We start from the raw sequence: 14,748 nt of genomic DNA, 5'->3' as shown, positions 1-14,748 counted from the left end.
AGAAAAGAAAAAAAGTATTAAATCGAGATTTGGTACAATGACCTACAAGAAGATGGACTATCTTTTGAAAAAAAATGGGATTTGGGATTCTCGTAACCAAAACTTGATTATGAAATAATATTTAGACGCCACAACCCTTTATGATAAAAATACAGTACTGTACTTTCAATACAAGAATCTTACAAGACAGTTTGAGTTAGAAATGTCATAAAAACATGTTTTTAAATCTCAATTGAAATACAACGCTTAACTATTTTAATAGATCGATTTTATTTGCATTTATTTTTGAATTTAACAGAATTTGACGACTATTTCCAAAAACTGACACTAAGCAACAACCGGAGGAATATATGGTTCAAAGAATTCTGGGCACATCACTTCAACTGCACCCACGAATACGGCAGAGAGAAGCAACATTGTTCAGGTAACAGATGATCTCGAAATTTATTTTTGCTAGGACTTTCCTAATGACGAAATTTTAATATGATATGCTGTTTAGACAGCTTCGAAATTAAAATTAATAAATTTGAAAAAATTACAAAAGAATAAAAAAGTAAAAAGTTTAAACATTTTAAAACTTAAATAGTTAAAAAATAAAAATAAATTTTTAAAGTTTAAAAAATTTAAAAAGTTTAAAACTTTTTAAACAATTTAAAAATTAACTCGTACATCAATAGCAAGAGAAGAGTTATGCGTTCAACGTCTCCTAGAGGGCAGCACATTACTCACTATCAAGTTTGCAAACTGCTGCCAACATTACTGACAAGAATTCTTGTCAGTAATGTTGGATGGGCGGGGAAGGCCCGCCGTTCTTGGACCATGGAAAGCTGTGCTTTGGACTGATGAGTCAAGGAACATGATTTACCAGTCTGACGGTCGTGCCTGGGTGTGAGCGAATTGAAGTTTGCTGCAGGTGGGTAATGGTCTAGAGCCGTATTTCTGGAGTGGTTTGGTTCTTAACAAAACCATGAATTCAGAGATCTGTCTATACGTCCTGGACGCATTACCTATGGTGTGGCAGTACGTTGGAGAAGGATAGTACCTATATCAGCAGGACAACGCTCTGTTGCACTGCTCTCGTTGTGACGTAATGGTTTAAGAATAAGAGTCGAAAAGCTGGACTGGTCAGCCAGAGCTCTGGCCTCAATCCTATAGAGAACTCTGGGATGATTCGGATCGTCGGTTCATGGTCGCAGCTTTGAAGAGCGAATGGCAAAAGACTTTGGAGGGAGGATATTTACAGTAAACTGGTGGAGGATATTCCACGAAGACTAGAGGTTGTCATACGAATTTCAGCACGCGTTGGTGATTTTCCTGTAAATAAAAGTTATATATTGATATGCAGGTATACGGATATTAATGGTAAGGCAGTGTATTTATACTTGAATAATATCATGCAAATTTTCAAAAACATCCGTTCGCCCTTAGTTATGTCAATTTCAATAACGAGTGTGGTATCTCTTTTTTTGTCTTTGCCAGGCGAACATTACTTTGTTTTCCCTGTTAAGAGCATTACTGTTGTAACAGGGTTTTAGGACCATTAGAGACTAATGCCATATTGCTCCATGTATATTGTTTGTAAATTGGTGTGTTCTGAAGGTCGATTTTCTGATTGCTGTACAAAAAACCAGAGTTGCCGGGAGAAAAAACCTTGCTACCCTCGTCAGAGATCGACTAACTCGGCCACGTTATGAAACAGGCCCATAAAAATCCCTCCCGTCATCGACGGGACTCGAACTTAGGTCTTTTCCGCCCGGTGTAGAGAGAATAGCGATTCTACCAACTGTGCTACCCACGGGGGCAAGAGCATCGTCTTGGTTTGCTGGACTCAAGGCTCTCCCACATTTAGATTGTGTAAGAAATATGTGTATAGGATGCTTATGGAAAATACATTCTCGTGGGCCTTAAGTTCCTTCTCTTCTGGAGTTCCTTCTCCCTTCAGTTCCTTCTCTTTTGGAGTTCCATCTCCTTTCAGTTCCTTCTCTTCTGGAGTTGTTCACCTTACCAGCATACTGCTTCCTATGAAAAGGTCGATCCTTTTCACACGGTTTGGAAGGATATACTGTACCCGTCAGAGTCTATTTACCATAGCCAGCGCCAAATTAGCTCTAACCAGGACATATCACTTGCACCCTGTCCATTCAGACATGCATTCACTCTTTTTAGAGTGTCCGATGTAACTCCAGGAAGAACGAACGAGAATGCAGTTTTCAATATTTTACTTCAATTTTATTTGAGTGTTTGGATATTTATTAAGGAATGTTTTTTGGCGTTGCAAAATAAAGACAAGTCCTTCTCGGAAAAAAATGCTATCACAACGAAACTCTTCCTTCTGCCCCTTCTCTAAAAATATCTCATTCCGTATCCAGTGGAATGGACATTACGTGCTATGTTGCCATAGTTACATTCTGAAATCCCTTTGCGTGATAAATGGTTAATCCTGCATGTGTTTAAATTACAGGTCGATTTTGATGAGACGTGGATTTAAGATAATAGCCAGGAGGTATGTAGTATAATTTTAAGCCTTTAGTGTAGCAATAATTCTTGCAGTTCCTCCAGTGATTATAGTAGCGGGCCGATTACGTTTATTACATTTTAATGTGTGACCAACGTTTCAATGAAGTTGAGATCTGGACAATGGAACAGCCGCGAAGGTTGACTGATTTCAAAAGCCTTCATCTTTCTCGGAACACAAACGGACAGATATAGGGCGAGGGATGATCGCATTACCATTTCGAAGCTTCGGGTTACAAATAAAGCACTGTATGGTGTAATGGACATTATAAATTTCTAAAATATGCGGCCATCTTCCTTCTAATGTTATATCAGATAGGCTATATCAGGGGAACCTCTCTATGAGAACAATCCCCAAACAATTGTTCCATTTCTTGCAGTCTGAACAGTAGGGGCGATATATAGTTATTATAAATCCAGATTCATCAGGTTGCGCAGTGGTTATAATCACCGCCAAACCCACACTGGGTGGAAAAGGCTCGGGTTCGAATCCTGCCAAGAATGTGAGGTACTTTTATGGATTTATTTCACTCTGTGGTTGAGTCAGTCGGCCTGAGGCATGAATAACAAGGTTTTCCCCCATTTCTCCACCGGAAATCCGAGTTTTTTGTCCAGTCAAACAGGCAAATTGAACAGAGAAAGCACGCAATTTATGGACCTGTGTATACAGTACTTCAAGCGATATCTTCTCTCAATTCTCCTCTAAGTAGCAATAATATGGATCTGAGTTTACATTTCTCAAATTAATATTATTTTCGGAATTGAATACTGAATCCTGAAATGGATCAAATGGAGTTCAGAACAACCATTAAGAAATCTCTAGGTCAGCCTTATATATTTGAAATTTGAATATATTTGAATTCACTTGAAATTACTGGACGAATGTCGGGACATTGATCTGGACACCGCATGTAGGAAGAACAAGCTTCAAAATATGTATTGAATTTTAGACATTTATTAAACTAATTCAACTGCAGTCTCCTCACTTCTCTTCCAGAAACATAACGAGATACGTTGAAATTCCTCACTGGGACTTCCCTGGCATGTCTGAAGAGCAAATACTGCAGAGTTTCTTATGGATTCCTCAGTTTGCGATCTCAGTAGTTCAACGTCTTGAAGTGACCTCTGGACCCTCTTCCATGTCATGCGCCCACTTCACCCCTCTCACCTCGATACTGCTTAATATCCTACGGAAAATAACCAAGACCAAAACTTACTTTAGAGTAGGATATATGACGAAGATGTTGTGAGCAAAACTCCAATAGTGTATACAATATTATAATTAAGAACCTTGTCGAAAGTAAAGTATTTTCATGTATGTGTCATTATTTAAATCCCAAGAGAGTTTAGCCAATTGCTGTCAACGAAGTAACGAACTTGATTCAATAATAATCATATGGCATCCATTCTTGATTTGAATATACATCTGTTTCCTTTGCACGATATCAACGGTAGTGGAGTAAGGCTTCTGATAGTTTGGCAAGGCAGTGTAATTTATTAAATCAAGTTGAATGAAATATATCCTGTCAGATATGTGAGAGCCTTTTCACAAAGAAATATATTCGTAAGTTATTTTTGAAAGTTATCTGGCTGCTTGCTATCTAAATAAAGGAAGTTTTCACTTTGCCTAAGCTCTCCTCCTCCTTAAGGTAAAAGGGACTTATTGATTCTAGCAGAAATTTTCATCTTGATAGCATTAAACCCAGTATAGTTTTGATTTATTGTTTCCGTTTACAGACTGCACTTTAGGATTACAATATTCCTTTAAAATATGTAACAGTTTCTTCGAGTTTAGTAGCTGCTTCTTTTAAAATAGAACCCGTTCACCTTCTCAACAGAATATTCCTTTTTCAGATATCAAAGAGACAATCTCTTTTCACGATCAAGAGGGTTTGGTTCCGTATGTGGTGGATGCTGTTTATGCTATGGCTTACGCGCTGGATAAGATGTTTCGAGAAATATGTCCAACAAACGTTGAAAAATGCCACTTTGCCACTGAGAGATCTGGAGAGTTGTTATGGAAGTACATAAAGACTCTCTCCTTTGACAGTAAGTATCACAAATAGCTCTTAGTTAATGACTTTCATTGTTGGTTATTTAAAACAACTGTGTTGGGACATTTTAAAACTTTGATTCAAGCTTGCTGTTAATGATGATAAGACGCAGCCACAGATCAAGATGTAAACGTTATGATCAGAAACTTACAACAAGAAACATTATCAATAGAATACAAAACTACTCGCCATGGAGAGTAGTAAACAGGATTTTACTCCTGTGTGCTTATCCTATTTTATTGCATTCGCTTAGGTATTCAGAAGAATGGAAAAATTACTTTTGACGAAGCTGGAGATCCACCAGGACGGTACAATGTTTTCCAGTTCCAAAAAGTTTCGGGAAATTACCAATATGTGCGAGTTGGAAACTGGAGTGACGGAAGGTAGGTTCTACTGCATTGTTTTTCAGGCATTTTTATTAGAACGTCACCAGTTGATTGTATTTTTTGTTATAAAAGGGTAAAATATTTTACATTTTCTAAGGATTAATGATAATATTTAACAGCAAAAGCAAAAACAACAATTGGAATTATCAATTTCAAATGTACTTTGATCTTAGATGATTTCTTCGGCCTACTCGAAAAAAAGTCAACTTTGAATACATACTTTACTCTCCTAAATATAATTATTTTCATGCGTCCTAACGCGTGGACTCTCTTTTCGAAATAATTTCTAAAAGAAACTTACTATGAGAATTCAAGTAGTATAAACTTCCATTAGAGCATTCACTTATTTCTATTAAAGTATGCAAGTGATAATTTGGCGTTAAAACTGCGTCTTGTTTTACTAAATGAAGAGATTATCGGGTTTTATCAGGTTGAGTATAGCTCTATGAATGTACATCAATACTCTCAAGATATGGAATATAAAATAGCTATTCTTTACCCATCTATATGAGGTGTGCCGCTTTATAGAAGGGTTGTGCGACATGCTAAAGTTAAACCAAACTCTCAATCGGTTTGGAAGAGAACTCAGGTATTGGGAATCCAACAGACGATTGGATATTGAAAGGCTTGTACTTCCAAGACGCTCTGGTGGGTAGTGCAACAAATATAATCGTTATCCTTCCAGTCTTGTAGTAAAGATATGGATTCGAATCCCGTCAATGGTGAGAGGAATTTTTATGTGCCTTTTTCCCACAATAGCTGAGTTAGTCGGATTTGGGAGAGGGTATTATGGTTCCCACATTAAACTCGGAATTTTTGCTCAGAAAACAAGAAAATCTACCAGAGAACACAAACGCACGCAAACTACAAACATTGTACTGCTGATGAGCTTCGACTTGGGAACCCCTAATTCGAAAATGTGTGTGTTCCTGAACGTTTATTGGTTTTTTCACACCGTGGCCAAGTTAGTCGGTCTCGTGTTTCCAACACTTTTCTTAAAACTAAAAAATAAATTCGATGTGTCATAGACACAATACACTAACGGCTCTTCCCTTACCCCGATAGCCATACATACTTTTACTGTTCTGGACCTGGTGATTAGCGGCCCTGACCTCCTTCAATATTATCGTTCTTCCACTTTATGAAGAAGTATTTCTACTTGTGGGAAGCGCTACTTATTCGAGGTAGTGCATAGTAACTCGTTGTGAAGGACAATTACAATAATCTTGTAAGAGAATTATAAAAAATCTTAATGATAGTACTTTAAGCACTTCTTGAAATATTGAATCAGGAAAATGGTGTTCATATGACACCCACACACATCTGTAATGCGGTTATACTACATTTCAAGGGACCAGCAGCGATTTCCCAGTGGTAAGCAGCAATTGGGCGAGAAATTGCACGATCACTGCGTGGTTATAGACTTTAAAATTTTCAACTTTAATTTTCACAGTTAGTTCTAATTCGATGATGTGCTGCCAAAGTATAAGAACTTTGCTTATATACTGGCAACAACGTTTTCCGTATACCTTGCCAACATACATATTATGACACAGAAAATATTTATTTTCATTTTATATACTGCCATAACTGTAAAAAACTGAGTGCTTCTAATTTTTTGCAGCCTTTTCATCGATCGGAGCAAGCTCCAGTGGAGAAATTACGATGGTGAACTAACCAATGACATACCAGTATCTTACTGTGGTGTTCAGTGTAGAACTGGAGAAATCCGAATTTATAACGCTGGCAATTATTGTTGCTGGGACTGCAGACAGTGTGATAAAGACATGTACGTTTCTGACAACCGCTGCGAGGAGTGTCCTAGTGGAACCATTTCGAACTCCAACCGAACGGCCTGTGTGTCTCTAGAACCAGAATACATACAGTGGGACAGTGCTTGGGCTGTGGTACCAGTGGTCCTAGCAACCATAGGAATTCTGGCTACCTTGTGCACCCTTTCAGTGTTTATCCACTACAGAGACACCCCCATAGTCAAAGCGTCGGGTCGTGAACTTTGCTATGTACTGCTGCTAGGAATTATTCTTAACTATGCCATGACTTTTGTGATCCTACAGACACCAAACAAAGTAGCGTGCTGCTCAATTCGGATTGGAGTTGGACTAGGAATGAGCATCTGCTACTCTGCGATTTTTACCAAAACTAATCGTATATCTCGAATATTCAATCGAAGTCGCTATAGTCCAAAGCGTCCTAGTTACATCAGCCCTCAGTCTCAACTAGTTATCTGCGTTGCTTTGGTAGCTGTTCAGCTGTGTTTGACAATACTATGGCTCACGGTGGAACCACCCAGTGTCAAAGAAGTCTTCTACACCCCTCCGCCCACAGTGGTAGTTCAGTGTGGAATGTCCAGTAAGTCTCTAATGGTATCGCTGTTTTTTAATCTCTGCCTGATACTTCTGTGTACTACATACGCCTTTAAAACTCGGAAAATCCCTGAAAATTTCAACGAAGCCAAATACATTGCCTTCACCATGTACTCTACCTGCATCGTGTGGTTAGCATTTGTCCCACTGTATTTTGGTATCTATTCGAATTATAAGGTAAGTGCAAGCTTTATCTTTCTTTCTGTTAAATAGTGAATGTAATAACCAAGATGATGCATCTAAGATTATTGAATTCCTAACGTAGAAGCGTCTAGATCGGAACAATACGATGTTTTTTTTTTTTTATCAGGTTATTTATCAATCAATAGTAATCCTAGTAATCCATGGAATGAATCATGGCACCATCGTTACTCACAAACGTGTCGTGGAAATTTCTCTTCTCTCCGCCGACCGGGCTAGCCGAGTGGGTAAAGTACCTTCCCGGCAACCCAAAGGTCGCGGGTTCGATTCTCGCCTCGGGCTTGGATCAAAGTACTGCAAAAACCTTGGGAGGTGCAATATGGCCACAGAAGCCGATGCGCCAACAACTACCAAATCAAAAAAAAAAAACAAAAAAAAAAACCCTTCTCTCCGCCATCATCAATGTCCTTATGTATGCTACTTGCAAACAAAGTTCAGACAGTCGCCATTTCGCCATGTGACCACAGTAACTCAGGAATAAGTGCTTACTTATTTCAGTGTAACTGTGCAGAGGGACTATCGTTTGGGCGGATGCTAATTGATCGACTAGCTTTCATCAAGATATTGAATACAGAGCCATAAATTGGAGTTCAATCTACATATACACTGGCCTACCTTTAATATCTAGACATTTGCATATCTACAAATAACCTTTATTTATAGGAAAACTAATAACTTCTGCTGAAGCCGTTGGCCTTTAGTCTCCATGGAACATTCTTCCCCAGTTTTTTTTGTAATTGTCCTCCGATGTTTAACGCCATTCAGCCTTTAAAGTGGCGACTAGATCAGATCCATGTTTTGGGCAGTCCTCACACGCACCCGACGACCAAATTCATCCCAGAGGTTTCCTACAGGATTGAGGTCAGGGTTCTGGGCTGGCTAATCTAACTTCACGACGCTGCTGTCTTAAATGCAGTCCATTACAACACGAGCAGTATAATGTGGTGCATTGTCCTGCTGATACTGGTATGAGCCTTCTCCGACGTGCAGCCCCAATGTAAGTAAACGTATTATTATCCAGGAACGTCTAGATAGACCCCAGAATTCATGGTTTTGTCCCAAAAACAATCAATGGTCCCAAACCACACTCACTTCCCCAAAAAATTGCCCCAAACCATCGCCTTCCTCCACAGACTTCATTGTTGGAACGATATAGTTCGGCTGGTAGCTGTCTTGAGGAATCCGCCACATCCAAGCACGACCGCCAGGCTGGTAGACCGTATACCGTGATTCATCATTCCACAGCACCGCTTTCTGTTGGTCTACAGTCCAAGAATAGCGGTGATTACACCAAGCAAGATGGCTGCACGACCGTGGTAATCCATATCAAACAGCGACCTGAGCACTATTGTGGCGATGACATGTGTCCTAATCGTTTTGCTGAGGACCTGTATATGCTGCGATAATGTGGACCTGCGTTCCGTGTGGACGATTCTTTGCACGGCTCTCCTGTCGCATTCCACCAGCTTTGGAGGTTCCTGAATCGTTTCGTGACAATTCAAAAGACCAGTCGGCTTTCATTTCAGATTACATCACCAATCGTCGACTTAGGATCTTCATTGCCATTGAAATGTCATGTACAGGCTTAATGCTTATGTGGCACCCTATTATCATTCCGTGCTGGAAGTCTGTTAACTCTGTCGATCGCAGCATCTTACTTTCACAATTGTACTACTGTCTCCTCGATGGCCTTCAAGAATATTTATAGTTGTGTTTAACCCATGGTGCTTGAGTACAACCTGACCAACTATCAGCGGAAGGGTATCCAGATGAAAATGACATAATCGTTGGAAACGACGAATGTGCAAAATACAATCACGATAGTCTAACATATCATGACCTTGAGGGACTACGGGAAAAATGTTCTCTCTGCTTGGCCTGCATGGCCACAAATGTATCAATCGGGCCCTTCTTCGCCTCAACAAATCTGGCACGAGCATTAAAGAAAATATTCAAAGGGATAAGCGTCGAAAACTCCTTGCAAACTCTCAAAAACAGCTGCTCCAGTTTGAAAGGTCATTTTGTAGGCTTCCTTTCATAATAGTTTAAATCCCCGTCCAAACCATTAAAGATTTAATGCCACCCCCGTTGTAAATTTTACTGTTAGTTTAAGGGAATTGTGTATAGAATTACAGAATAGTTTAAGGCTAAAGACTCAGGTTAATAGGAAGTTAAACTAACGTACAAGTTAGTGCAATTGCATCATTTCTGTATATAGCCAACTACTTAAGTAGTTATAAATCAGCATCATTAAATATATCTCATATTGTGAATACTTTCACAACGGGTTTTCTTTATATTGTACTACCTCGAATAAGTAACGCTTCACTATAGGAGAAGACTATTGTTAGTGTCTGAGACTAGGCACCTGTGAGATGATCTGATTGAGGTGTATAAGGCCTTGAATGGTTTGAGCACGCTGAATTCTGATGGGAATTCTTCCTCTTGCTCAGATTACGAACCTAAGGGGGCATAAATTAAAATTGAGAAAAGACAGTTGTAGAATAGATGTGCAGAAATTGCTGGAATCTGTCATCGAAGTTGATAGCTTAAATAAATTCAAGGAGGAACTGGACAAACGTTTAGTGGGAATGGATGTGTGAATTTTTTGGCTGATGCTACATAAGCTCATACGCTTACTTTCTTCCATCCCATGCCTCTATTACTATTACTATTCTCAGCGGATACCATCACCCATACGGCACTGTTTCGGAGCTTATTGACTCCTCATCAGTGAGTGGGCAGGTACCCTGGTGGTGCAATGATGACAACCCATTTGCGAAGTACAATTCCGCAATATGAGAGATGCCTGATGGTGCGGTGTAATTATATAGTTTAGGGCTAAAGCCTCAAGTTACGTAGGAAGGTATTCACAATATGAGATATACTTAATGATGCCGATTTATAACTACTTAAGTAGTTGGCTACGTACAGCAATGATGCAATTGCACTAACCTGTACGGGAATTGTGTACTTATTTTGGACCATAACAGTTCATGAATACAAGTGACCATTACATTAGTGAAGAACTGGAGCTATTGACAGGGAGTGATGATAATTCCGGGTTTTTGAAGAACTGTGATAGGCAACATAAATATCCATAGGAGCCCTCGTTGGTAGAATCGCCTTCCTAGGCGATTCTACCAACGAGGAATTTTTGTGGCTTTTTTCATAACGTGGCTGAGTTAGTCACGCGAGGCAGCATGTTTTTGTTCTCCCGGAAACTCTGTTCTTTCGTCCAGCAAGAAGAACATCGACCACAGAGCACACTCTACAGACAATATATATGGAGCAACATTGCTTTAGTCGCAGATGCTTTTAAAACCCTACTGGAACAACAAAAACATATTCACAGGAACCAACTTGTTCACATTGTGTGAACACTTTTATGCTAATTGTATGTATAAGGATACTAATTTGACTTGTGCTAATTGTATGTACAAGGATACTAATTTGACTTGTGCTAATTGCTGAGCTGCAAATCGTTGTTTGACGCGTTCTGTACGAAATATCTTGTGTCCAGCATTCCGGAAGGCTCTGCAGTTTGTCAAGGACAAGACAGATTGTGTTTAGTCTTCTGAAACTGGACATAATATGGTATGGATCATCTGAATCTGAACTTCGTTTCTTCTCTTTCTGACTTTTCATCTGACCCGGCTCCACATGCTAGGGATGGAAACTAGATTGCGGCGAGCTAGGCTACGTTGCTAGTCATAAAAAACATTAGTTAATATAATTCTTCCCTTAAAATCAATGTACTGACTATGCATTTCTCAAGGGCGAGTCAAATGAAAACAACAGATACATTATTTCTATTTAACTGTTTAGGTACTCATCCTCCAAATTTTTATACTCCAGTTGTAAAGCCTGCTGACGTACCATTGTAAGACCTTCAAGCTATCGTCCGTTTGAAATCAAATTCCATCGTGATCAGTTCCCAAAAATGTGGAATCCGCATGGCGATAATTTCAGGCTGTTGGAGAAGAATGGAGCGCTTTCTAATGGATTCGCTGGGGGTTTTATCTACTAGTGGATTGTTCCATTTATAGCCATCCATGTTCAATCACTTTTGAAAGCAGTGTATACTGTACATACCTGTGATCGTTAAAACTGTTAAATGTGAAGAGCCATGTAACCATCAACAGGTGTAATAACATTTGCATCCGATGCCACGCATTAAGCTTAATGAAATGACAAAAGTTAAACGAAAGCTAATAACATAACGTTATAAGCAATATTCTAAATTATAATTAAATATAATTGAGGTTTTGTACAGCTTTGGGACGAAGTGTTAACTCTCTACAAACGCAGACTTACAAAGTGCTGACAAACGCCGACAGTAGGGGGTGCTTAGGTAGTCTTCATTTTGCACTTATTACAAGTGGCCTGCACTAAGGGAAGGGCTATAATGCGCACCAGTAATTAAAATCAAGTGACAGACGCACGCGATTCGAATGAAAAATAGTTTCACGCAGAGATCGAGATAAAATTGGATTACACTGCACAAGGCTGCTTTGGAGGCTAATTGTGAATGTTGAAAGGACGGAGAAATATGAGACTTTTGTAGGTAATACATTGAATGGATTGTCATAATTGTGATTAACATAATGTTCAATGATCACGTTGCTGAAGATGTATTGAAATCACAGAGCAGCCTTGAATTTGGACCAATGACTAGTCAGATGGTAATCTTGGCTATTCAGCTGTTCTTTTCCACAAATAATTTGAGAACCATGGCAGGAGAAGAGTTCTTTAAAGAAACTTAGCAACCATCTCATGCAAAGTTAAATTTATATTGTGTTCTCAAAGGTATTTAAGTTGACTTTGGTAGCTTTGGAAACAACAATTTGGTGCCTATTCTTATCAGTTCCATCTCTCTTGGCTACACTAAACTGTATTCGGATATGTTTTTATCTCATATTAATTGATTCTAACTTAATTAATTTTTGTAGTTATTTTAAAATATATATTGGATCACAAAATGTTTTATTTTCTTTCAGCTTCAAATCACAGCCCTGTGTATTTGCGTTAGTATTACAGCCACTGCTCCGCTGCTCTGTCTCTTCATGCCGAAGTTGTACATCATCTTACTGGAACCGGAGAAGAATGTACGCGCACCTACTACAGTAGGCATGGGGACTTCAACAAGTATGGAATATGCTAGAACTGCCAATCGCAATACGGGTGCCTTTGCAACGATGCCAAATTTAGGGACAACAAGACCAGCAAGTGGACAAAAGTTTAATAACAACGAAGAATCTAAGAGTGGTAAAACCACTCTTAGATTAGAAGAAAAACGTGGTAGTTTAGTATGAAGGATTCTATTCAGAAATCTGTTATTATGTGGCTTAAAACGTTCCGGTTATAACAAGAAGTCATTCTTCAGATCAAACAGAGGCGCGTTTCTATAAATGAAGGCAAAATAAAAGACAATGCGTGGAACACTTCATATCATCTCGGAGGTGTCATGAACTCGCGATTAATACGTTGTTTCTATAATGACTCAAATCACCTTTGATCCCACCCAAGTATCGAACCTAGGTTCGAACTTCCAGTAATTCTAGTCCAGGTATTTTGCGTCTGAGTAATATGTAACAAAAGGATTTTTTGATAGAAGAATTCGCTAAGACTGTACTATTCTAGCCTGTCTATATATTTGTACAAATCTTTGTAAACAAATAATGTACCGACTACTTAATGGATATACAGTACTAGTAAAAAATATGGGTATTAATTAAAATAAATTCGTTGCCGATGTATCGACTCAATGGAATTACTTTCACCTTTTTGGCAATACCCTTTTGCCAGAAATGAACTTCGCGAGTAGTAAAGGTTACATAAAAAATCGTTCTTTAAGCAGTTACTACTCTGCTGGCAACAAGGAAGGTGTGGTAACATTTTAGATATTTGACCACCGTACAAGACTTCCCATTAATCACAAAATTCAGGTAATTTTCATACAGGTACAGAAATAGTAACTGGCTGAAAAACTTTATTACATAATCAATACTTCAGACGGAAGAAAATTAAAACCGATTTGGTTATTTTCCTGTGATAAGGGAGGTGCTGGAATAATTATGTTCGAATGATTTTTCGCTTTCAAACTACCGCCGTGCATGGACATTATTACTTCTCGGTGAACCTTAATTATTAGGCGGGAAGTAAAAGACCCCAAATTTTGTAGTTTGTGGCTTTAGAAAGAACTCTATTGCTCAGTTCTGGAATAAAAAAAAAAAGATTTTGAACAGAGGAACACGTTTACAAACATTGAGCAACTTTCTTTTCTGGTGTTCAACTTATCTTTTAAGAAATAATATTGAATTTAAGAACATAATCTTCAACGGTGTCCAAAATTTATTTGAACAACTTCTGCGCACTTGCCATTTCCTTGGGAATTCGTAAAAAGTACAAAGGTCTAACAAGCAAGCAGGCCTTAGAGCACACTACAGGAGTAAACCATTATAATCTTGGGACTATACAAAGGCCATATAGCGCGCTGTCAGCGTGTCTAAAGTCTGTTGTCTGTGAAATTTATTTTTATCACCGAAGTTGTCGACAATATGAACATTTAGTTCCAGGATTGCACTTCTGATTGTAAGATAACTGAAGAAATATTTAGAAGGGCTTCCCATTAATTCTGCCATATTTAACAGATACCACTCCTGTAAGTTGATAATGGAACCCTTATGCTTTCTATCCTGGAAAACTAATTATTTTGGACGTTTTACAAATGGTGGGTTTCGAGCTAATGCTTCTACTCGACTTCACAGCCAAGAACTCCAGCTGACACCAGACTTTAATTTACTTGGAGATAAAATTCCCCAGAACGCTTTGTTTTTATAAGCGTTCAGAGTAATCAGTCAACGTCAGAAACATGTGCTGCATGAAAGGAACATTCTGCATGGGTTAGGGGTAGTGGGGGAAAATGAAAACACTCTTGAGTTCCAGCACCTTTTGTTCCTTTGACAAAAGTGTCACACTTATTGCTATGATCCTCCCTGAAAATAAGAGTACACATGAAAGTCAATATTTCGCATTCTTGTCACTGTCCATTTGTATATTTATATGATTTTTTGTCGAATATTTTACGTTTCTTAATTACTTCCTTAACAACAACGTGCGAATAAAAGCTGTAAAGATATTACGAAGATAAATTGAAGTCAAAAGAAACGTTGATGCTCATTCAGGCGTTTTTATAGTCATTAATTC

The 14,748-nt window shown here is 38.6% G+C and overlaps 1 protein-coding gene across 1 annotated transcript in view; it reads left to right on the top strand.

Moving 5' to 3' along the window:
- LOC150078096 (metabotropic glutamate receptor 4-like) overlaps window positions 1-13,103 on the top strand; it is a 65,508-nt gene extending 52,405 nt beyond the window's left edge. Inside the window, exons 5-9 of the mRNA XM_090384464.1 lie at window positions 299-424; window positions 4,369-4,563; window positions 4,822-4,951; window positions 6,579-7,515; window positions 12,540-13,103. Coding sequence (XP_090240590.1) covers window positions 299-424; window positions 4,369-4,563; window positions 4,822-4,951; window positions 6,579-7,515; window positions 12,540-12,854 — 1,703 coding nt within the window. The 3' untranslated portion in view covers window positions 12,855-13,103. The remainder of the gene's footprint in view (window positions 1-298; window positions 425-4,368; window positions 4,564-4,821; window positions 4,952-6,578; window positions 7,516-12,539) is intronic.
- The last annotated feature ends 1,645 nt before the right edge of the window (window positions 13,104-14,748 follow it).

This window comes from Mastigoproctus giganteus, chromosome 11 (genome assembly GCF_048544385.1).
Source record: "Mastigoproctus giganteus isolate SK-2022 chromosome 11, ASM4854438v1, whole genome shotgun sequence".
Lineage (NCBI taxonomy): Eukaryota > Metazoa > Arthropoda > Arachnida > Uropygi > Thelyphonidae > Mastigoproctus > Mastigoproctus giganteus.
The sequence above is the reverse complement of the archived record's forward strand: the minus strand, read 5'-3'. Positions and strand labels throughout refer to the sequence as shown.